The sequence below is a fragment of the Aethina tumida genome, chromosome 2 (assembly GCF_024364675.1).
Source record: "Aethina tumida isolate Nest 87 chromosome 2, icAetTumi1.1, whole genome shotgun sequence".
In the NCBI taxonomy this organism is placed as follows: Eukaryota; Metazoa; Arthropoda; class Insecta; order Coleoptera; family Nitidulidae; genus Aethina; species Aethina tumida.
In genome coordinates, this window is record NC_065436.1 from 34,631,625 (window position 1) to 34,655,686 (window position 24,062).

Genomic DNA, 24,062 nt, shown 5'->3' on the forward strand with positions numbered 1-24,062 from the left:
CGCTACTGTTCTACTTCGATAACAGCGTCCCATACGACAGAACTGAAAACCATGTTAGTTCACGATTCTGACACGTAAGCGGTACTGTCTTGCCTCCACGTCAACGCTACGTACGACGGAACTGTAAAACACATCAATAAACTTTTTGACACAGACGATGCTAGTCTTAGCCAATCACTGTTTAAACACGTTTAAACTACTGACAAATGAACTATTATATAATGTTCAGTCGGAGTTGCTTAAATAATATCTAACTTCATTTATGTTTATTTTCAAATAGCTACACGTATTTACAAATTTCATCTGACATGAACTAATTAATTTAGGCAACTAACGTATGTAATTGTGCAATACATTATACGAGACAATACAAAAATTAACAATTTTTTTTAGAATCTAATTAAGCTTAAGCTTTGTCGCTTTTTTAATTCGACTACTAATTAAGGAACAACATTTTCACAAAAAATGCAGATAAGAAACGAATGATGAATTTAGGCGGGACTGTTCATCTTAACCGAAAGGGTTTTTTCATTTTATTAACGTTAACATGTATAATTTTGCTGTATTTAATTAAAAGTGATAGTTTCAAGCAGAACATTGACACCAATATTAATTTACACCAACTGCTTAACATTGCAATAAAATCTGCTGAGAATGGTGGCCTGGAGGTTGTCTCAACAAAAGACAAGCTTAATGTTAAAAGCAAAGGCCTCACAAAAGAAGGTTTACAAGATGATGTGACAACAGCTGATTATCTATCACACTGTTCAATGGTTTCTACAATCAAGCATTTCTTTCCCACAATTAAATTAATATCTGAAGAAAATGTTGAATGTGATAATAACCAAGTTATTGATTTCAATGGAAATATGAATCCTCAAGTTGGGCAACTACCTGATGAATTTGTTAATGAAAATGATGTTACTGTGTGGATTGATCCTTTGGATGCCACACATGAATATACAGGTTTTTATACATTAAATTAAATTTCATAAAAGTATTCCCTAGTCTGAATTTTAGAAAAACTTTATAAATATGTCACAACTATGGTATGTGTGGCTGTGAAAGGTGAACCTATAATTGGAGTGATACATAAACCATTTGCGAAAGAAACTTCTTGGTCTTGGTTGGGGAAGGGTAAATCGGAGAATTTGAATACTCAAGTAAATCTATTATTTAAAAGAATCATATTGTATTGACATTTTAAAATATTTTACAGAAAACAATACAAGATAAAAAGAGGATAATCATCTCTAGAAGTCATCATGGAAACATTAAGGAAGTCCTCCAGCAAAATTTTAAGAATAAATTTGAATTAATTATTGCTGCAGGAGCAGGCAAGTTTTTTTTACAAAAATAATATTTGAATAGAAATAAATGATTGAATTTCTAGGATATAAAGCTTTGGAAGTGGCGACTGGAAATGCGGATGCATACTTACACATAACAGCAATAAAGAAGTGGGACATTTGCGCAGGAAACGCCATTCTGAAAGCAGTCAACGGTGTGATGACCACTAAACACAATAAAAAAATCGATTATACAGATGAAACTAATGTTGTTAATGAGGATGGACTCATTGCCACTTTAGATAATCATAGTTCCTATCTTGGAATAATGTAGAGTTAGGGAATAGATGAACGCAGGTGTTAATGAGAATATTTTTGTTTTATTTTGTTTGTTGACTTATACGTGTTTGTAAATAAATTGAATGATTATAGATAACAATAACAATTGTACATTTAAATATAATTTTTGTCTAACAGTTTAACAAATAAAAACGAATCCAAGTTTTGTTTTATTTATTAAAATATTACAAACAATAGTTTGTATTGATATATATGTCTTCACAATAAATATAAACCTGAGCATTTAAGTGCAATCATAAATATATATATAGTACATTTATCACATATACTTGAAAATGCTAAATTTGGCAGTGTCACATAATATAATACATGTAAAAATTTGTATAAAACAAATATAATAAATTACTATACATATGATACAATTTAACTAGAATTCATTTACAAATCAATTATGTGCTATCAGCATTTAGATCTTTTTTACTTCTATCACTATCATGTTGACAATTTTTAACTTTAGATGTATAAACATCATACCCTAAAGAAATAGTGTTATCAAATAACACCCTATATTTAGTAGACAACCAATAAAAATTAATAAATTGAGCAGGCGGCCAAATCATCCATTCAGCAGCATATAACCTCCAAGCCTTAGCTTTGACCTCCTCAACAAACTGGTTCATTGACGAGCCCTCCAAGTAGGCACACGACAAAAAGAACGTGGAAATTGCCAACGGCGACCCGATCATCTGATCCACCACTATTTTTTTACACACCGTCCGTATCGTGTAACCGGGTAGAGTTCGGTCCAGGACGCGGTACCAATAATGGCACACGACACCAACCCCGCAACCGGACAGTGCCATCATCCTGGTACGTTTCGGGTCCCACGTTTCTAATTCTTCAGTGAGGATTTCGTAGTTCTGTTCGAGAACATCGCCAAGACCTGATAATGAGATGGATATGGCCACATTCGTGTACAATAAGTATTTATCGCTGAATGCTGTTCGCACTAAATTGCTAAATTTTGGGAAAATCGTGTGTTTAATTAATCTAGACAGATTAACACCGATGTTCATTTTCAAATTTTTTGTGAGGTTAGATAACCCACTTTTGCGGTTATGTCACATTGGAAGATTCAGCAGGATGCGACGTTGACAGTACTATTTGTAAATATTCAAAATCTATAATATATTTGTCCATGATTTAGGCTTTAAGTAAATATTTATTTTGCCTTTTAGATGGTTATAACAGAAGTTTTAGAATAGTCACGAATATTTAAAAATTTACCCCTCATATTATATAAATTATTCTTTTATTATTATTATTTATAATTATTATTTTAATAACTAAACAGAATAATTTTCAAATTTGGCACCAGTTGTTTTATACTCATACCAGTTTTTGAAAATTTTCAAAATAAAAATATTAAGCAAAAGTTGTGCCGTACGGTACAGTAAAATATTTGAGTTAGCTAATATATTAATTAAATTTTATAATTATAAATATTTATACACAATATTTTAAAATTGTGCATTATATTATTAATATATAACGCAATATTATATTATATTAGATAAACTTGTGAACAACTCCAAGAAAAAAAAATAGATAAATGATTAAGCACTTCTATTCTATACTCTAGTATTTTGTCATAACAACAATGATAAAACGTTAAAACACTTTAAATTTAAGTGTTGTTTAGAAGTTAAACGGGTTTGATAAGAAAATATATTAATTCTGGTACGTCATGTTCCCCTCTCCAAAACTCTCTGTTTCTTCAGCGTTCAGTTCTCCTTGCTGTTCATAAATAGAACCGGCATCCGTTAGCAATTAGTTTTGTGGTAGTAACTTGAGTTGAGCAGTTAACAACAAGATCAAGGTAAAAATTGGAACTTCTTTAATTAAATTATCCAGTGTGTATACGACTATCTTCGAACATGCTGGAAATAAAGATTGTAATTCTGGTGTGCATGAATAAACAGAGATTTGAAATGTGGGAGAGGTCATGTTTGCTAATCGCCGGCCGGCATTTTCTTCAACAAACGTTTACAACTAAATTATCGTTTGAAGATGTTGAAAAAGCTAGAAAGACTTCGAACGGTGGATTCAATAAAACGTTTTATTTATATTTTTTCTGAAATAAAACATGTTTTATACAATTTTTTATATCACATTCAATAGGGTAATTAACTCATATATTCAGACAATTATGAAAAATATATTGAATATTACGTATTACTTATATTACTTATCTTTATAACATGAAATTATATTTTATGATTTTTTTAATAATATCTACTTAAGTTCAATTTAAAAATCATATGTTAGTTAAATTTACTCCAAAAAATATGTGAAATACAAAATTTATATTCAACGTCCATCTGAAAAAAATTAAACAATATGCAATTTATAACATTTCTATAGTATGTAATATTTCATATTTTAATGTCTAAGTGAAATAATTTTCAAATTTATTTCATACTCTTACTAGTTTTTGAGAAATTTCAAAATAAACATATTAAGCAGAAGTTGTCCAAATGACTCAAATAATTGAATTAAATATATATATATTAATTAAAATAATATATGTATTTATCCATAAAATTAATAATCTAATTGGATATTATTTCCTGCGATTGTTTCAGATATTATTTATTACTTTCTTATAATGTAGGTATTTTAATTTGCTCTTATTCTTCTATAATAATCAATACTATTATGCAAAATATTTTTATAATGTTTCTCCAGTTCTGTAATATGTTCAAAGAGAAGTATTACATAATATTTGATAATTTAACAAACACATGTTGTATTATCAATTCTGAATAATTGTTATCAACAGATTAACAATATGTATCGTACTGTTTATCACTATTTAGATATATTATGAAAATAATGAAGAATGTATTGTTTATGATCATAACTTCAGTTATGCATGTACCTAATAAAATTTTAATAGTCACAATTATAACAATAGAATGTTAATGTTTCATTTGTCATATCCTGTAATGATTTATAAGTTATTGCAAATGCACGCAACGTGAATGGATTTTGAAATTAAAATTGAAAATAGAGATACCAATTGTCCTAGTTGAACTAAATGATGTATTTCATTGCTATTAGTTAAATGTTAGTCCTTGACTATGAATTAGATCAATTCTTATTCTGTCATCGTGGGTTCGCGGCTATTTTTATCGTACTAAATCAAACTACCTTAGTTTTTATAACAATTGTCAAATTTGTTCGTAAGTCATAAATAAACGTCAGACAAATATGAACGAATTATCCTTGTCTTTAGACGACCTAAAACTTAGGTAACGTATCACCAATTTAAACCTTCCAAAATAACAACTCACAAGGACTAATCATTATTCCCTATTACAGTTCAAATAAAATGGCTCCAGCATACAAGCTTACTTACTTCGATGTAAAAGCTTTGGCCGAAGTAACCAGATTGCTCTTCAGCTATGGCAGCATCGAATTTGAAGATAACAGATTCCAGAAGGAGAACTGGCCCGAATTCAAACCGTCGATGCCATTCGGACAGGTGCCAGTTTTGGAACACAACGGTAAAGTGGCCCATCAGAGTCTGGCCATTGCCAGATATGTCGCCAAGCAGGTCAAGTTAGTCGGCAATAATGATTGGGAGGATTTAGAAATCGACAGTATTGTTGACACCATCAACGATTTCCGCTCAAGTAAGAATTTTATTCTTATGGATATTGAAACCTAATTTAAATTTAAATGACACATGTTCAAAGCATATAAAAACTATTATTTCTTACAGAAATTGCTGCATATCATTATGAGGCTGACGAAGCAGCTAAAGCAGCCAAAAAAGAGCCGCTGTTTAACGAAACCATCCCATATTATTTGGACAAATTTGAGGCCATCGCAAAGGAAAACAATGGTCATTTTGCCCTTGGACGCGTAAGTTTGTTTATAATTATCTATTATACTGGAAATTAAATTGAAACATTTGTTTTTCAGTTGACTTGGGCCGATTTGTTGTGGCTTGGTCTTATTGATTACATGAACTTCATGGTTGGCAAGGACCTGACTGCCGACCATCCGAATTTGAAGGCTGTAATCGTCAATGCGTCCGCAAATGCTAACATCAAGGCATGGCTCGAAAAACGCCCCAAAACTGAATTGTAAACTCTTCCGATACTTGAATATTTTACACAATCTCTTTTCTATGTTTACTAATGTAACTTTATATTGAAATAAAGATTTATTAATAATTTACTGTTTTATTAGGATTTTTTTATAGACCTATCTATATTCATCACAAAAAGTATCGCATAATTTTTAAAAAAGGAAAAAAGATTAAAATTTAATCGCAATTCTTTCTAAAACGTTACTAAAAAAATAAAAAAAAAACAGAATTACTGTGAAAAGTTTTAATTATATTTTTAAATTGTGTACAGTACATTTGATTTATTTGCTAATTTAAATTTAAAACGGCATTTTAAAAAAATAATTATCGAATTAACACCAGAATTAACAGCCGTATTCGGGCAGGTCGCAGCAATATGTGCCAAATTTGATGGAAACAACCAATCCAGTATTTCAACGGTTGTAAAACGATTTTGACAAACATGAGAAAACACTAGAAGGCCAATTCTCAGTCATTTAAGGTGTACTGTGCCTGTAAATGGTCGTTATTTACGTATACAAACACAGCTTGCAGGCAACTGCAAAACTATTTATCCGGGGTCCATAATATTCAAATTAAGGTTAAGAGAATTTTGAATCATACTCATAGAACGCCTGTTACTGCACCGTTGTTATCCAGGGAACACCGTGTGGCACGAATAAGGTTTGCAAGAAAACACGTTAATTGGGATATTCAGGACTGCGCCTCATCCTTTTCGCGGATGAGTCCTTCAGTTTTCAGTTCTGAAACACGCACTTCAGTGTTCAGACGCGGTAAAAGATTTGCTCAGTGCAACATTAGAAGAACGCAACATTATGGAGGTGGTTCTTTTATGATATGGAGTGGTATATATTTTGAAAGGCATACCGAGTTAATAGTGGATTGTCGTGGATCTCTGACAAGTGCTCGGTGTACAAGAAAGGTTCTTGAAGAAAATGGAATAATGTTTGTCCCTGTTATAGGCGACAATTTTGTTTTTATGCACGACAACATTCGGCCGTACGTTGCTGTAGACTACCTACGAAAGATTGCAATTTTTTTTTTTCAAATTGTCCAGATCTAAATTCAATCGAGCATGTTTGGGACCATCTGCAGAGATACGATGGCGTTTTAAATGAAGAATGGGAGAATTTGGATATGAACTAGTTTAGAAATCTTATAAGGTGTTTCTCTCAGAATAAGAGATGTCATTAGAGCCAGAGGCAGTAATACCAGATTTTAAAATGATTCAACTAGCGTTAGAAGCGTATTTTTTGTCATCATTGGTGATTTACCATTATTTTTATTATTTTATTAGTTATTCTTTAATTTTTATGCAATAACCTTTATTAACCATTCCTAAATTGTGTTGGTTACTACTTCCAAATAGTTTTAGAAGGTAAAAATAATAATTTTTAGTCAAAAATCAATTATGCGATACTTTTTGTGCAAGCCTATTTTTTAAACGTTTTAAATAATATAAATTATATACAGTAATCTAGTGTAATAAATAAATCAATACTTGAATTAAATAATAAATTAATAAACACAATATTATATTAGATAAACTTGTGAACCCATACATTAAGAAAAATAAATTAAATGACTAGACACTATTTTAAAACTTTTTGAATTCTAAATAGAAATTTTTTAATAATTGTCATAACACAATGATAACACCGAAATTTTTTAAGTTTTTATTATTTGAAAAATAAATAAACATTTAAACACATTGTTGACCTTCATATGTGAAGTCCATAGGCATATAGTGTATAATTTAGATAAGTTATATCTAGCTTTGAAAATTCTAGAAATGTATAACTTAACAATCTCAATTTCAGAAATTTCACTATTTCATAACATATCACAATAGTTTTTTAAATCATATATTTAATAAAATTTTATTTTTCATAATCTGTTATAAGGTAACAAAATATGTTACCTTATAACAGATTTCAGTACATATGTACCTATCTGACAACGTGTATTGTCTAGTTCCCCTTCCCAAAACTCTAGAATCTCTGAGATTATCTATCTCCATTGGGGATTCTCCATACGTGTTCAGTTCCCGCTGTTGTTCATAAATAGAACCGGCCTCCTACGGCAGTTAGTTTTGTGGCAGTATCCGCCTTAGCAACAGGTTCAAGGTAAAATATTTTAATTGAATTATTCAGTGTAATTAATACATGTAAGTATTATATGAATATATCGATATTGGTTTTATGTATAAATACTGAGAAAAATGATGCTGTCCAAACGCCAACCGGCATCTACTTCATGTTAAACTATTATTATTATTATTATTATTATTATTATTAATTTATATTGTTCTTAATATAAACACCAACAAATATAGTATTCAAAAATTGATCACTGTGAAAATTTCAAATAAATCTCTTAATTATTTTTACAACTTTAGTTAATTAGTTGCTTACTATATTTTTTATATTGAATTCTTTGACATATATAAAATTATTAAGATATCATTAAATTTCGCATCTTTTATAATTGATTTAATTATATGCCTGCGGCAGTAAATTAAAATCATAACCAATGAATATAAAAATTGCCGTGCTGTTAACACATCCATGAATAAATAAGACGGAAATTTCCATCTTAAATGGATCACAGTGTGATTTAATCTTATTTTTTGTTATCACTGAAATTATTTGTTATCATTTTGTTGATTTGTACCATTAACTAACAATCTAAAAATGATTATTACATAATATTTGATAATTTAACACATGAAATCTTATCAATTAAAGAAAACTATAATCAATGATTTGAATCAGTGAACATGATAGCATCTACAAACACCGTATAAACATTGGGGAGTTTAATGACTAAGAATTAATTAATAAAATTTTAACAATAGAATTTTATTTGTTATAAACTATATGATAGAAGTTTATTGATTATAGACATGTTAATGTATATGGCGTTTGAGTATTCAAATCAAAATTGAAAACAAAGGTGCCAAATTATCCGTTTCATAATTCCTATTTTAGTTTAGTGGTCTATGAATATGAGCTAGATATTCTGTAGTCATGGATTCGCATAACATTTTTTATTCTAATACATCACATCAAGCTACCCAAGTCCTTTGCTATAATTTCAAACTTGATTTAAACTCATAAGTAAACGTTAGATAAACGTGACGAAATGAATGAATTAAACTTGTCCCTGAACGACCTCAGCATTAGGTAAATATCTCTTCATTTTAAACCTTTTGAAGCTTAAAAAACACGCAAACTCTAACCATTTTTGCCATTTTTTTTCAGTTCAAATAAAATGGCCCCAGCATACAAGTTCACTTATTTCGACATCAAAGCTTTGGCTGAAGTAACCAGATTGCTCTTCAGCTATGGCGGCATCGAATTTGAAGACAACAGAATCCAAAGGGAAAACTGGCCTGCACTCAAACCTTCAATGCCATTCGGACAGATGCCAATTTTGGAACACAACGGAAAAGTAGTCAATCAGAGTATCGCCATTGCCAGATACGTTGCCAAACAAGTTAAATTGGTGGGCAACAACGATTGGGAAGATTTAGAAATCGACAGTATCGTAGATACCATCAACGATTTCCGCATGAGTAAGAACTTACACGACCATTATTAGATTATATTACTTATTCAATTATCCTAACCTTATAAACCACGCCTACATTTAATTTTGCCATTTCCACGTTCATAATTAAATTAACATAAAAAGTGTTGTGTAAAACATATTCAATATTCAATTGAATTTCAGAAATTGGCGCGTATCATTATCAATCCGATGAAAAGATCAAACAAGCCTTAAAAGAGCCATTGTTCAAGGAAACCATCCCATACTACTTGAACAAATTCGAAGCTATCGCAAAAGAAAACAATGGTCACTTTGCTCTTGGACGCGTAAGTTTACTTTTTAGTAATCATAACAATTATTAATTGTAATATATTGCAGTTGACTTGGGCTGATATGTTCTGGCTTGGACTTATTGATTACATGAACTTCATGGCTGGCACTGACTTAATTGCTAACTATCCAAATTTGAGGGCTGTCGTCGACAATGCGTCTGCAAATCCCAATGTTAAGGCCTGGCTCGAGAAACGCCCCAAAACCGATGCCTAAACTGTTCACTCACCAAATTTTTTTATCTCTTTTCTATGTATTCTAATTTAGCTTTATATTTAAATAAACATAATAAATGTACGGCGTTTTTTCTTAGATCTTGTTTGAATGAAATAAAAAAAGGTTTAAGAAGAAAATCATTTATTTATATACAAATTGCTCCTAAATTGTATACTTAAGAAATTATTATAAATTAAAAACAGCACGTCAATATTACATTATTACACGGATTTAATTATATCTTACCTTAAAAATTATATTCTTAAGCAATAAATTTATTTTACAAAGTAATCTTATAAAACTAATATGCTTCACCTTCCTCATATTCGTCATCATAGTGCCTATTTGCACCATTTGCGTTGTCTGGTTCATATTTCTGTTCATCTTCGTCTTCATATTTCACAGCATTCGAATCATAATTTTGAGGTAGGTAAGAAAATTCAGGGTAATCTAAAACAATAAATAAGACGTTTAACTGCAATATCCAAGTAAATATTGATGATTGAAATATTATTAAACAATTAAAATGGGAATGTGTGAGACGCATACTACCACCTAACCTAAACTTCAAGATTAGGGGCCCTGTTGTCTCTGATTAATTTAGCAAATGATTTAAGTTGAATCATTAGATTTGATGATAAATGAAAGATGAAAATTGATCCAACGATGAAGAAATGAATTAACTAAATCCAATTTGCACAATGGCAATGCACGCCAATTTATTGTCCAATATTGATAGATTGTAGAATAAACTGGTGTGCATAAATAGTTGTAAGTGTGCAACCAAAATTAAATTCTTACCATCGATGGGTTCCTCCTTGATACGGATTTCACCCCCGTCGTCCGTTTTGATATACTCCAATCTTTCGCCGCGTTCTCTTTCGCGTCTCTCCCTACGTTCACGTTTGCGCTCACTGCGATCCTTATCCCTGGACCTGGAACGTCTACGTTTCCTATCTCTGTCACGCTCACGATCCCTGTGATCAAATAAAACAGAGTTTTAGATTACAAAAACTAAAAGCCGAATCATTCAAACTCACCTATCCCTCTCCTTTTCACGCGTACGCCCACCCTCGAATCCATCCTCGAATTCTTCACCACGCAGCCCTCTCTCTTTGCTCCTGCGCCTCTTTTCCCTCCTCGGCGACCGCGACCTGCTGCGCCTGCGCCTCTCCCTCGATCGCGAGCGACGACGTTCGAGACCGCCGCCGCCTGCGCCCCTATCCCTCTCGCGTTCGCGATCTCGATCGCGACCGCCACCTCCACCACCGCCGCCACCCAGCCCACGCTCCTCGCGCTCCCTTTCGACGCGGTAACGTTCGCGCTCGCGTTCGTTGTCCTCGCGGCCCGAATGCTTGATGTTGACGTCCGGACCACCGCGACGGGTTCCGCCTAAACCACCGCCTGAAACGTAAAACATTCATTAGTCGACGGCATATAGGTTTTACGGACTTAAACTTACCTAATTTCCTGGGTAGCCAACCTTTGACTGTACGGGCTCGTTCGACGTCAACCAAAACCCTACGACCGTCAATTTTCTTCCCGTCGGCGTGTTTGTAAGCGGCTGTAAAACCAACACCACATCACAGCTATAATTCAACTAAACGTATCACTAAACCCTGCACGTTGCCAACAATTATTATATTACATCTGATTTATGGTCAATTAAAACAGTCAACTTGCAGAGTTCTTGGTGTGAGTTGTTACCTTACCGCTTTCGTAACTCGATTCTATCTTTATGTAAAATTGATCGCGTTTTCACCGTGCATTAAGAATGACAAATTAGTTCGTTTTGAACAGAAGAACAAAAACAGAAAAAACAGAAATTCCTTCAGAATTTATAAAATAATCACTGAGTCCCGTGTGTCATTTTCGTTTCACTAAGTTTAAATAGGTATGTAGATATATACCTACCCATCTAGTTACTTACGTACAAAATAATCATCAAATTGAAAATTGAGTTGTCTAATCGTTTAATTATTATCCGAATCTGCTGTTTTGTCGGGATCCATTATACTTTTATTACCTGGTGCGCACAAGTACTTACGAAAAGCGCATACCCAAGAGTTGTTATATTAAAAACATTTAAATTTCGCCAAAAAATTTCAATCAAACTGGGAATATCGCACGGTATTTATAAAAAAATTACAGCTTCAAACTAATGATGGTTAAGTGCATTATAATCCCAATTTAAGTTCATTCTTTTCTAGTAATTAGTGGTAGATTTTTCGAAATTTTAACAACTTAAATTACATTTACATATATACCTACCACTAATACTTACCAATAGACCATTAAACTAACTGATTTTGAAAATATATTTGGCAAGTCTTTGATAATTTGCAATTTTAAAAGATCAAATAATTATTCCGTAATCTTCCAAAAAGAAAAAACAATGAAAACAAAATATAACATTAAAAATTTTATATCCGCGATAAAAACTGAATGCAGTTTAATTTTGTATGCAGGGTTCTTACCACACATACAAACCTATATAGCCAGCAAAAAGCGGAAGTATGGGGCACTAGTTGCCTGCAGCTCTGTACTGTATGAAAAAATAAAAACTGAATTAATTTCAAGTTGACTAATGTTATTTTGTCAGAGGTTGCTGGCTACATAAACTAGCGCAAAAATAGGCTAACATGTCACTTTTAAACAGCATGATCAGCTACAATGGATTGTTCCAAATGTTAAAAGTGACATGTTAACATGAAGTAATGGTAGCGTGTTTTCCTTTTACTCACAATGCATGTCCCTTTCATGTTCATACTCTATAAATGCATACCCCCTGGGTTTTCCATTGATACTGTTGTGAATTAACACAATCTGAAACAAATGTTTTAATCTATGCATTACACAACAAATAAAATGCTTACTTTTTTAATGGGGCCATACACTTCAAATTCCCTCCTGAGCTTTGATTCTGAAGTATCATAATTCTGCAACACACAAAGGCAATAAATAACAAGCTCTACATATTAGTTAATTGCAACTTACAATTCTTGCAACAAACAGAGTTTTAAAGGGATCACCAGTGATGTTTTCACTGGCCGTTGGATCCCAAACGGCAATTTCTTGCTCGAGTTTATATGCGACTTGTTCAGCCCTTTCTCTACGCCTCCTTTCAATTCGTTCCTCCCTGGTTTCCACCCTTGTTGGAGGTGGTGTGTCTTTGGGATCCTATAAACACATGTTCAGTGATTACACAATTGTTCACCGTGTAATTTTCCGACGCATTCACTTACCTCAAAATGATGAAGGAAGCCGCCCACCCCTAAATAGCCCCTGGATTTTTTTTCATGGGGTAATTTGGACGCGGGGGGCAAATATGGTATCGGTTCGCGGGGCGCAAACAACGCCAACAAATTTGGCGGTAGAAACTGCGTCATTTTAACCAGAAAAACTGTTTCTTACTTGCTTTACGCTATGCTACCATGCATGCCAAACGAACTCGTCGAAGCTACAAAATGGCGTATCGACATTGACGTCTGTTATAGGTGTTTAGGTGCATTGAAACTACCTCTCTGATTTATTTAATTTTATTGTGGGCATATTAATTTCATGATACCTAAATATAATAATAAAATGTAAATCTTATGTTAATTTAAAATAAATGATCATGTTTGAATAGTATTAAAATCAATCAAAACTTTTTCCATGTTATAAACTGTTTTCACTATAACTAATTTATATGTTTTAATTAATAAATGATTCTTCTTTTGATATTATTTTTACAAAAAAAAAATAATTTATTTATTTGTTTCACTAATTTACAGAATTAATTTATTGAACTACAGACACTCCTTTTTAAGTGTAGCTCAAATGTTTCTTAGTTCAAATTTTTCAAAGGTTTGACGTGTTATTGTATTTTTTTAAAGAATCTCTGTTTACTTACATATTTTCAATACGTTTAATGTTTTTTCGTTAACGTTTTGTACTTTTTGTGGGCTGTATAATATGAACAAATCCATGTTTGATAACTACTAATTACAAAGAGTTTATGCTGAAGGGATGTTGTTAAAAAGATACAATATTGCAGGAGTTTTCTCAATTTTAGATGTAATTAAAATGGGTAACGAATTAAGATACACTTGACAGAGTTAATCACTTCATAAAGATTTTTACATAGATGTTTTTATTTTCAAGGTAACTATTAATAATTTTGTTAATACAAACATTTTTAATTAATTTTATTTATGTTTTAGTAATTAACATACATTCTTCATATCACTGTTCCTAATATACCAAAATTTATAAAAATGGGAGTGTACAGGTAAAGTTCTAAATTATTATAAAATATATTGTAAACATAGCTATAATTTTAGAAATGGATTGAAGAGGAAAAAAATTTTCATTTGGTTCTGGTTAATTTTTATTCTTTGTTTCATCGTTTACACTGAAGTTTATGTATACTACTTAAACACTTTCAATTGGTACCAATTACAATGTGAAAATGAAAAAGAATGCACCAGAATGCTTCTTGTGGCTGACCCTCAAATAATTGGTAACTTTAAAGAAAAAAGAATGACTTATTTCAGCATCTTGGACAGTGATAGATACTTAAAGAAAACATATATACATGCTCTTCAATTCTCCAAACCAGATTTGATAATATTTCTAGGAGACTTAATGGATGAAGGCCATGTTGCCACAGACCCTGAGTTTTATGAATATGTCCGAAGGATTTTTAAAATATTTCTTATTGGTGAATCACAACATGTCAGAGTAATATTATACTCATTAATTAATATATCTACTTACAAATTTATGTTTGCAGCACATTTGGTTGCCAGGAGACAACGATATTGGGGGAGAAGACTATGACGTTCGACCGAGAAAGTTGCGGAGATTCGAGAGAGCGTTTAACCAACCTGAGTTGATTTCACATAAAAATATCACCTTTTTTAAAATAAATAGAATGTCCCTTTCAGTGCCTGTATTCAAGAAACAAAGAGAGTTTTATGATACTAGTAAAATCTTTATAGGTTTAAGTCATTTGCCTCTAATGTTTATGCCATCTGCATTTACTGAAAAAGTACTATAGTCTGAAGTGTTTTTCATATACCATAGTAATATTTTTACGTTTTTAGGTAATCGCAAAAATGTTACCGCAAGTGATATTTGCAGGTCACGAGCATAAATCAATGATTGTGAGCACTGATGCTTTATTGCGTGAAGACTATCATATTATACCAATAAATCCGGACAATAACAAAGTATTTGAATACACACTTGGTGTAACTGACATGTATGAAATACTTATTCCAACTTGCTCATATAGAATGGGAACAAAGAAAATTGGATATGGATATGCCATATTAGGTAAAATAATGGCTTTTTTTAAGTGTTTGTGTCTGTGAGTAATAATGTCATTTGCAGAGAAAAATAATTTACGCTTTACCGTGCTATGGTCGCCTTCTCGTTTTGATCAATTAACCAGTTATTTTGTAGTGTTTGTCTGTTTTATAATGTCTATGCCATTGTATTTGTGTTTTTGCCGTAAAAAATGCTAAATATGTTTTTAATGTTGATATTTTAACTAAAATATTTTGAAATTAATTTTAAACATTAATAGGCAATAATTAGATTTGTTTATAAAGTAAGTCGGAAAAGTGAAAGTGGACTAAATGTATTATTTTAGAGCACCTGACAACTAAAAGTACTGTAACAGAAACATTCTGTACGTAATCACTAATTAGATTTACATTAATTTAGATTTTTAGTTAATAGTATTTCTAGACTTACAAAGAAAAATATTTATGACTTGCCTTATTCCGTCCAAACTATATGATGTAATAATTATTTTAAATATTAGTAAAATGACAGATCTAGTTAATAAACTAACTATGTAAAAATGTTTTATGATACGAAAATTGCCTTCATAATTGTTTTCAACAAAATGATCTCCTTTTTTATTTGTATGATAGAAATTAGTCCATAATGATATATATAATTATCATAGTACAAATTGTGATATTATAACTCAGAGTGAATGTGCCAAGGTTAATATTTTTGTTTTATATATTTTATTGTAGATTTATTTTTTCCAATAAAAGTCCAATTTTAACTTAAGTTTAATTAAAATTATTTACGAATTTAAAATATTGACATAAATTATTTTTTGATTTGTTACACAATTAATTTAGATGTAATAAATGTTTAATACTGAACAAACTTAATTTACTTACCCAAATTAAAATAGGTGTGTATAGGAAAAAGTGGAATAAAATAAATACATAACAATTATGTATGTTTAATTATATAAACAGAGCCATACCCTACAATTCGACATCCGTTCCCTCAAAAAATTGTATAAAAGAATTGATAGTGGATAATAAAATAAAGGAATCTAGAGTACACAAAATTATACAATATAACTTGTCAATACCCAGTCTGTCATGATGACCAGATGCACTCAAAAAATTACTTGTCAGTCAAAAATTACACTTATTTATAAAATCATCATCAATGTCCACATATAATACATATTCAAAAAAATATATAGTTATCTACAGTGATACATTCCAACCAATTAATGTAGTATATTGGTAATAATAAAATATAATAACCACAATTGCACAAATATATATATATAAATTAATTCCACATTTACAGATTCCTGATAATTTATCTTTAATAATTAATAAAATCTTAAACAATAGCCAGGTATATATTAAAAACATTTACCTACCAAAACCTATAGAACGCGTTTGAAAAAAAAAAAATAGAGATATTTAAAGGCCACCGGTAAAATCTTTGCATTCCTTGTATACATAGAAGTGTATAATAAAAAGTTCAGACCTTCTAAAAGGCTCATTTTCATTGTTTGATTGGTTGGTTTGACGGTGAATAATGTTGTATGTATATAAATATTTATGGAAGTCTAGGTTTTAATTAACTTAATACGATTTAACCTAATTAATCTTATGTATATGCAGGATTTTGCTCTGGTATAACTGTGTGGTCCGCGAACATCAAACTGCAACAATAATATCATTATTACTATTAATAATTTGATAATTAATTATTATGTAATTTACCTTATTTACCGAGACCAAACTCTTTAGCGTCGTCTTCCGTAATATCTCCGTACTCCCAGATATTACAGTGAGCTTTCTTGGCAACATCTTGCGCGGCTCTGTACGACTCCAACTGAAATTCACCGTAATTAATACAATTGCAGTGTTTTTACTGAACAGTTAACTTACCAGTTTGTTCTGTCTTCTGCTCTTAATGTTGTCAACCAACAGGAAACCTTCCTCAATCAAGCTCTTGATGAGGTCGCCCTTGTCGGCGTGCAATGAGGCGGCGGGTAACGATCCTTGATTCTTGTACTCGACGTTGAGCTGCAGCTTGGGCACGGCCGTGTCTTGTTTCAGGTACTTGATGGCCAGCTCGGCGAACTCCTCGTCCTTGGGCAACGACACGTACGGCAACGTGTATTCGGTAGCGAAAGCTTTTTCGCTGGCGTAGGCGGCGGGTAAACTGGCTAGGCGGGTGGTGGGAAGTGTTTCACGGTTACCGTAATCGATGTAGTGGACGGTTGCGTTACCGGCTTGCACCTTCTCCACCTTCACCCTGTACCACTCATCGTCAACGGTGAACTGGGCGGCGCAGATGTCACCACGTTTAGGCGTGTAGGCGCCGGGAAGAGGCGGGTTGGCTTGGAACTCTTGACGCAGTTTGGCGAACAACGCTTCTGCTTTGGGTCCGTCAGCGATCTTTTGCACGAAGAACGTTCCTTCGGGCGTCACTTCGGTTACCACCACGTCTTCGAGGTTCACCTTACGTTCTACCGGCTAAAAACATTTAATAAAATATAATTGCCCAATAAGGTAAGTTCTAACACACCACTTTGTTGTCCTCTTCCTTTTTGTCCTCAACCTTCTCCTCGACGTAGTCCTTCCAGATTCTCAATTTCTGTTGTTTGGCGGTATCTTCAGCAGTTTTCAGTTGACTGGCGTACGCGGATTTTTCGCCAGTAAAGTGCACGGAGGCGAATCCCTCGCGCACTAGCTGCACGGACATGTTGTTATTGTCAACCCACAGCCAACCGATGAAGTTGCCGGCCTTGTCGTGGCTGTCCACTTGAATCGAGACTTCACGTTGCATGCAACGCTCCTTGGTGAACTGGAGAGCCTCATCACCGTACGGGTCAGCGGGAGAAGCTGGTGCGGTTCCAGTAGCTGGGCGGGAAGCTCTCGGACAGTTGATACCTCCTAAAAATTTGGAAAACATGAAATGATTACACAAGTATTTATCATTTCTTTGCGTATTACCTAATAAGAAAGTGCAGAGACTGTTAGATTTTGGAATGTATAGTCTCAATCTTGATCCACTCGCTACAAATTCAACGATGGCATCGATTCTTTGAGCGCGTTGCATGGAAGACAGTTCCATTTTTGCTCTGGCAACGTCGATTTCGGTCACCCTATGAGCGACGCCTTCTTTCTTGGAATGCACACCCAATTGAGACTTAATGGCCTTGTTTTCAGCAGTCAACAAGTCATCGTATTTAGAGCTGCGCTGATCGTCGTCCGGTCTGTATTTGACGACATGTGCGAGACCCTTGGAAACCAGGGCTTCGGCGACGTTCTTTCCACCGATGGTGACGGTGGCACAGGTCTTTTCTGGGAAGTTGTCCTTGGCCTCCTGGATGTAATCAACGACTACGTGAACCTTTTTGCCAATCAGTTTCTTCCTCAGGTATTCCCTGGCTTCAAACATGTAGGGAATGTCATACAAGGGTCGGAAACCTTTCGGTCTTTGCACCGGTTTGCCCTCTTCGTCGGCGGCCCTGTTGGCCTCCTTCGGTGGACGGATGCTACTAAGGAACACCTTTTTATATTGGCCATTTTGCAACTTCAACATCAAAGCGTCGCCGTTGTTAACCTCGGCAACGGTGGCGGTGAATTCCTTCTCCTTGCCGGTAATTTGGGGCGCGTTCGACTGCCAGTTCTTCCACTGACGACGTTTCGCCTCCTTGGCCTGGCGTTCGGCAGCGCGCAACTTGTCTGCACCGGAACGCATGAACGCGATCGACCAATCGACGCATCGTGCGAAGCCCTCCTTGAGCAATGCCTCGGCAATGTTGCCCTTGGGATGGATGATGGTACCGATGAAGTTGTTGTTGTTGACAGACTCCAACACAATTTCAACGTCGCGTTGTAACAGACGTAGTTCTACGAAGTACTTAGCTTCGTCGGCGTATTCGACCTTCACGTGCGGATCGGGCTTGCCGTTGGCGTCCAGTTTAAAACCGGGACACCTGATGCCCGAGATCATCAAAGTGATGTGATAAAAGTCAGGCAACAGAAAGGCGCGTACGGTTGATCCGTCACGTACATGTTCGATCACAGCCTTGATCGGTTTGTAACCCTGCTTGTCGACGAACGCTCTCATGTTGTCGACTGACCACTTGATATCACGCACATGTTCGGATGCAGGGCTGGCACCCCATTTACCCTTGCCGGCCGCTTTGGCGCTGTCTTCGAGCTCGCAGAGGTGCGTCACCTCCGGTGTTTGTCGCACACCTTCACGGCGCACGGACACTAGACCTTCGGAAACGAGCGCCTCGGTAATGTTCACGGCGGTGTTGAAATCTGAATTGACGAAGGAATTTTTAAATTAGCTTAACTGTTTATATAAATAAAATTATTAAGACGTATGGAACGTTTGAAATCGTTACAAATCATGAATAGTCAACTATATAATTAACAAAACAATTGATTTTAATTACATTGTGATTGTAGACTATTTTGCTTGATATGTGCAATTACAGAAGTTTTATCTGTTCAGTGGCAACAACAAAACAACTCATATCATGACATAACAATACATATTTAGAAACTACAAATTAAATTGATAAGATCACATATTAAAAGCTCATAATTACTAACAATACACATGAACAAAACTTGCCTTTTCCCAAGAACACAGTTCCATATTCGCGATTGGTGTTTGGTGGTTTTTCAGATGTGAAAAACACCTCTTCACCAATCAACTTCTTACGCAGATATTCTCTAGCTTCCCATGCCCAAGGTTCATCTTTAGTTGTTTCAGTTCTATAATTAAAAAAAATTGTGACATGAAATGTTTGGAGAAATATTAACACACTATAAGCGGGTCGGGTAAAAATACCCGCCTCGAGAACTGTTGATTGTTAGCTGGCCGGGTAATTTTTACCTTTTTGAATGTACTTACTTAAAAAGCGGGGTGAGATAATTTTACTCTATTGGTTTACATACGGAACTGAAAGAACTATCTCTTATTTTTTGTTATCATTCAACAACTTAGTTTGGACTATTTTGCTGCCCGCCTATACTGTGTTAATATTAGATTAAATTTTTTGATTGAGATGAGGTAAATAAATGAGTTTTGGTCCACCATTATGCCCTTTACAATGTTTAGAAACTCCAAAAATGATATATTAATAATTAAATTTAAAACCCATTTATTTAATTACAATAATTATAAAACATTATAAATGAATTAAATCCCTTCACAGATAAATCTGAAGTTTCTAATTAAGACAAACTTTCACTTTGAACCTTTGATAAAAAATGACTAAAATCATTGGAACAAAAGCAAATATTTATAGCATATTTTTCATGCATTAATACAACAAATTTATGACTTTTAACTAAACCAATCTACAGTAAGGAAACACCAACAATTATGTTAGATTGTAATATCTTTGTAAATATAAATTTGTCATATTTTAGTGCATTAAAAATAATCTACAGTAACTTAAAGCAACTTACGATTCTCCTGCTCTTCTGGCCAATTTAGGGGCGACGATACCGGAGAAGTTGATTTGTTTTTCCGGCGGCGGGGCTCCAGAGAGTCCTCTGATAATAACAGAATCCCCGGAGAGGATCTAAAATGGGAATTTTAAAGTAAAATATGCATGTCACCTGGACCATCTGACATATTAGGATGCCAACTCACACATGCAGGTTAAGTGGATTTTTGTTGGAAAAATAGATTATAATGAATTGAAAGGGTATGGTATTAAGTGCGGGTGGGTGAATTTGTGTGGGTCGAGTTAAAAATATTGTAAATATTGGGTTAATTTAAAATTCCGCACGAACATATTGATGCCAACTAGGCATCCAGAACCGAAATTTCGTTACAAACGCCGCAAATTCGGTGGAAAATCAAGGCATTTTAGTATACCCATGTCCAGAATGGTTAAATAAATTTGTACCAATTCAAATAATCACTTACTTGTTTTATAACTCCACGTTTTGGTTGAATTTGCTGGGTCGTCATCGTGAATCTGCCATAAAATTATGATGAAAGGACTGTGAAGGTAGTTAACAATTCGTCACGTGACTAGGAGAAAGCGTCGACGGATCAAAATTATTCAACATTTTTAAAATTCAACGGTTTTCCCCAAATTTTAATTGTTAAATGACACTGGAATTTTTGTGCTTGTGTCATTTTGACTTTTTGATGAAATTTTTGGCAATTATAACATGAAAATAAAAGAACAACGTGGCGATCATGGTGAGCGACATCTATTATGGGGTTCGAAAAGCAGCGCCACGTTACAAAAGTTCCTTGACATGTCTTATAACCTTATTCTAGCTGTCATTTTTTATAAACAAAGCGGCATAATTTTAAATAAAAGTGTACTAAATTTTCTGGTATGTATATTAACAATACATGATCTTGGATTAACTTTCTTCATCTTCCTTCATCATTTGTTCTATTAAACGTTTTCTTTCTTCTGCTTGCCTCATCTTCATCAAAGTTACACTTTCAAAATCTGAATCTTTTATTAAAGAACTATGAGGTTTATTCACTTTTGGGGGAGGATTAACCCAGTTCAGTTTCAATGGATTAGATGTTAAACCTATCTCAAACTCCATAACTTGTTCCTAAAAACAAGACAAGTCAGCCCACATTTTTTATACAACTTAAAATACTTACAGCAGCACTTTGCTCTTTAAATTCCACTAAAGCACTGCCCCTAGACATCACTAAACCTTCTATATCACCATGCTAAAATACAAATACAAAATTAGATCAACCAAGGAGTAAATAAATACCATACTTTTAACATGATCCTCTCCAACACTTCTTTGCTATAGCCTCCATTGGTGTTGTCACCTTTTGAAGCTTTCCATTTGATTTTAATTCTGTGTTGTGAACTATCCCATGCACCAGTCCCAACATTTTCTTTAGCCAATTGTTGATTGACATAATTAATCTCCTCTTCCACTAGTTTTGATCCCTCTTTTCTCAACCTGTCAATTTCCTCCTTCAACTTTTCATCAGCTGATTTTTGCTTTTGACCACTAGAAGCGCTCTTTTCTCTAGCTTCAAGATCCTCTTTTAATTTTCGTCGTTTGCCGTCGAGTTCCTTGTGTCTCAAAGCTGCTTCTTTTCTTCCTTTCAAAACTCTGTCATAAGCTGCTCTAGCTGCTTCATCAGTTAACAGTGCCAAGACTTTTGATAGTTGGTGGAACTTTTTTGCCGCTTCCGGGTCGTCTGGATTTTTATCTGGATGGCATTGCAATGCTTTTTTTCTGTACGCTTTTTTAATCTTAAAAAATTCCTAATCAGATTACATCTCCAATAGGATTTGAATACTTACATCATTTACTGAACTGGTAAATTCAATTTCTAGCAGTTCATACAAGTCGAGGTTTTCTATACTCTCTTCCATTTTTGTGTAGAATTAAGATTTAAATTTTCTCAGTTTTGAATTGATATTTACTAACCTCAATTGTAATATTTACGTTTAAATTAGTTCTTCTTCTTCTAATTTTCGCAATTTAACCTTGACGATTTCCGCGGGAAAATTGAAATATGTCAAGTGCACAAAACAAATTTCATTGGGAACTATCAATGTATATTACTTTATGCTATTGCAACATTTAAAAAATCTTTTTCAAATTAAAATGTAGCGTAATGTTTAATTAAATAAAAAATTAGTTAAATAAACCAACACTAAAGATAAATATACAGATTGAATGGCATTTGATCCGTCTGATCTCCCTCTCTCTGAGAAAGTCTTTACAATCGAGACTTTTATAGTATTGTACTACCGTGCGAGATGTCTTTCTCTAGATTCAGACAGATCAAAGGCTTTTAGATCTGTATAGGTTTAATAAACGTATGTATTAAATCTTCGCCAGCACATCAACTATACTAACTGGTACTAATTATATAAATATTTAGCATATGTTTAGTCTCTTTCACTATAATAACCAAGTAATGACTTCATTATGTAAATATAAATTATAATCCATAAAATAAAAAATACTTTCCAAACGTTGAAATACACGGGCACACAATAGACACATTAAACTCTCACCATTACTAAATTTAATCTAAATATCAGAATCATAGTTTAGTAATCAAAAAATTCGTTCTTAGGGGAATCCCCTGACTCTGATTGCATAGGCAACCACTAAATCAAATTGAAGTGTATTCTTTTTATTCAGTTATGGAGGAATTGGGAGAATCAGAGCTGGGTACTCACGAGTATTGGGAGGGCAGATACAAGACCGAAATCAAAAACTTCACAAGTCATGGAGACCCAGGTGAAATATGGTTTGGAGAGGATATAGTGGACAGGATAATTCGATGGTTGCAGAAACAATCCACAATACCCAAAGATTGTAAATTGGTTGATATCGGTTGCGGGAACGGTATGTTCTTAATCGAATTGGCCAACGAGGGATACAGCAATTTGTACGGCACCGATTATTCGGAAGAGGCCATAAAATTGGCGGTGTCTATTGCCGAAAAAAATAACGTCAGCGTCCGCTATTTTCAACACGATATTACTGAAAGTTTCACAGATACTTACAAAATTGTACACGATAAAGGCACGTATGATGCGATTAGTTTAAGTAAGGAATCAGCAGACAACCGACGAAAATATATTAATAACGTTCACTCATGTTTGGAAGATGATGGTTATTTAATTATTACGTCTTGTAATTGGACTGAAAGTGAATTGCAAGAACATTTTAAAGATAGTTTTGTTATTGTTGAAGCGATACCGACTCCGCAATTTAAATTCGGTGGGAAAGTGGGGAATGTTGTAACATCTATAGTGTTTAAGAAAAAATAAAATTTCAATTAATTTCATCGTTTTATTGATATATTATAATGTAAAAACTGGAAAGTGTAAACTTTAAATTTTTTATAACAATATTTTTGGTACATGCACGTATTTTAAAATCTAATTTTGAATA

At 33.5% G+C, this 24,062-nt stretch overlaps 9 protein-coding genes across 15 annotated transcripts; 5 read left to right on the forward strand and 4 right to left on the reverse strand.

Annotated features, from left to right (window-relative positions):
* The first annotated feature begins 232 nt into the window (after positions 1-232).
* On the forward strand, positions 233-1,795 carry LOC109605920 (putative inositol monophosphatase 3). Of its 2 annotated transcripts, XM_049962542.1 has the most exons (5): positions 233-335; positions 394-966; positions 1,021-1,163; positions 1,220-1,337; positions 1,394-1,795. In XM_049962542.1, exons 2-5 carry the CDS (start codon positions 483-485, stop codon positions 1,621-1,623), a joined length of 975 nt encoding a protein of 324 aa, XP_049818499.1. In that variant the 5' UTR covers positions 233-335; positions 394-482; the 3' UTR covers positions 1,624-1,795. The 2 variants fall into 2 exon arrangements, with proteins under 2 accessions (XP_049818499.1, XP_019878074.2); XM_020022515.2 differs by lacking the exon at positions 233-335 and having other exon boundaries at positions 353-966.
* On the reverse strand, positions 1,788-2,725 carry LOC109606216 (mpv17-like protein 2). Its single transcript, XM_020022780.2, has one exon. The coding sequence runs from the start codon at positions 2,663-2,665 to the stop codon at positions 2,039-2,041; it is 627 nt and encodes a 208-aa protein (XP_019878339.2). The 5' UTR covers positions 2,666-2,725; the 3' UTR covers positions 1,788-2,038.
* Positions 2,726-3,314: 589 nt separating this feature from the next.
* LOC109606160 (glutathione S-transferase) lies at positions 3,315-5,833 on the forward strand. 2 transcript variants are annotated; one of them, XM_020022736.2, is made up of 4 exons: positions 3,315-3,468; positions 4,974-5,287; positions 5,377-5,519; positions 5,580-5,833. In XM_020022736.2, the coding sequence occupies exons 2-4, from the start codon at positions 4,984-4,986 to the stop codon at positions 5,745-5,747; spliced, it is 615 nt and encodes a 204-aa protein (XP_019878295.1). In that variant the 5' UTR covers positions 3,315-3,468; positions 4,974-4,983; the 3' UTR covers positions 5,748-5,833. The 2 variants fall into 2 exon arrangements, with proteins under 2 accessions (XP_019878295.1, XP_019878287.1); XM_020022728.1 differs by lacking the exon at positions 3,315-3,468 and adding an exon at positions 4,848-4,903.
* Positions 5,834-7,725: 1,892 nt separating this feature from the next.
* Positions 7,726-9,927, forward strand: LOC109606907 (glutathione S-transferase). 3 transcript variants are annotated; one of them, XM_020023446.2, is made up of 4 exons: positions 7,726-7,874; positions 9,012-9,325; positions 9,484-9,626; positions 9,679-9,927. In XM_020023446.2, exons 2-4 carry the CDS (start codon positions 9,022-9,024, stop codon positions 9,844-9,846), a joined length of 615 nt encoding a protein of 204 aa, XP_019879005.1. In that variant the 5' UTR covers positions 7,726-7,874; positions 9,012-9,021; the 3' UTR covers positions 9,847-9,927. The 3 variants fall into 3 exon arrangements, with proteins under 3 accessions (XP_019879005.1, XP_019878999.1, XP_019878993.1); XM_020023440.2 differs by having other exon boundaries at positions 7,789-7,915; XM_020023434.2 differs by lacking the exon at positions 7,726-7,874 and adding an exon at positions 8,777-8,933.
* A 43-nt stretch (positions 9,928-9,970) lies between these two features.
* LOC109606933 (U1 small nuclear ribonucleoprotein 70 kDa) lies at positions 9,971-13,318 on the reverse strand. Its single transcript, XM_020023455.2, has 8 exons — positions 13,092-13,318; positions 12,844-13,026; positions 12,723-12,785; positions 12,591-12,672; positions 11,309-11,410; positions 10,887-11,250; positions 10,648-10,823; positions 9,971-10,296 (listed from the first exon to the last, which is right to left on the reverse strand). Exons 1-8 carry the CDS (start codon positions 13,233-13,235, stop codon positions 10,148-10,150), a joined length of 1,263 nt encoding a protein of 420 aa, XP_019879014.1. The 5' UTR covers positions 13,236-13,318; the 3' UTR covers positions 9,971-10,147.
* A 1,215-nt stretch (positions 13,319-14,533) lies between these two features.
* Positions 14,534-15,918, forward strand: LOC109606279 (uncharacterized). The gene is made up of 5 exons (XM_049963288.1): positions 14,534-14,571; positions 14,624-14,721; positions 14,778-14,881; positions 14,937-15,168; positions 15,226-15,918. Exons 1-5 carry the CDS (start codon positions 14,564-14,566, stop codon positions 15,357-15,359), a joined length of 576 nt encoding a protein of 191 aa, XP_049819245.1. The 5' UTR covers positions 14,534-14,563; the 3' UTR covers positions 15,360-15,918.
* A 165-nt stretch (positions 15,919-16,083) lies between these two features.
* LOC109606731 (staphylococcal nuclease domain-containing protein 1) lies at positions 16,084-21,217 on the reverse strand. Of its 2 annotated transcripts, none has more exons than XM_049963286.1 (8): positions 21,076-21,217; positions 20,610-20,725; positions 19,768-19,910; positions 18,126-19,448; positions 17,701-18,065; positions 17,055-17,645; positions 16,887-16,998; positions 16,084-16,825 (listed from the first exon to the last, which is right to left on the reverse strand). In XM_049963286.1, exons 1-7 carry the CDS (start codon positions 21,118-21,120, stop codon positions 16,888-16,890), a joined length of 2,694 nt encoding a protein of 897 aa, XP_049819243.1. In that variant the 5' UTR covers positions 21,121-21,217; the 3' UTR covers positions 16,084-16,825; position 16,887. The 2 variants fall into 2 exon arrangements, with proteins under 2 accessions (XP_049819243.1, XP_019878828.2); XM_020023269.2 differs by having other exon boundaries at positions 17,698-18,065.
* Positions 21,217-23,950, forward strand: LOC109606752 (EEF1A lysine methyltransferase 2). Of its 2 annotated transcripts, none has more exons than XM_049963287.1 (2): positions 21,217-21,357; positions 23,304-23,950. In XM_049963287.1, the coding sequence occupies exons 1-2, from the start codon at positions 21,327-21,329 to the stop codon at positions 23,936-23,938; spliced, it is 666 nt and encodes a 221-aa protein (XP_049819244.1). In that variant the 5' UTR covers positions 21,217-21,326; the 3' UTR covers positions 23,939-23,950. The 2 variants fall into 2 exon arrangements, with proteins under 2 accessions (XP_049819244.1, XP_019878852.1); XM_020023293.2 differs by lacking the exon at positions 21,217-21,357 and adding an exon at positions 21,360-21,497.
* LOC109606742 (dnaJ homolog subfamily C member 17) lies at positions 21,487-22,762 on the reverse strand. Its single transcript, XM_020023281.2, has 4 exons — positions 22,451-22,762; positions 21,908-22,399; positions 21,784-21,855; positions 21,487-21,731 (listed from the first exon to the last, which is right to left on the reverse strand). Exons 1-4 carry the CDS (start codon positions 22,520-22,522, stop codon positions 21,528-21,530), a joined length of 840 nt encoding a protein of 279 aa, XP_019878840.2. The 5' UTR covers positions 22,523-22,762; the 3' UTR covers positions 21,487-21,527.
* Positions 23,951-24,062: the final 112 nt, after the last annotated feature.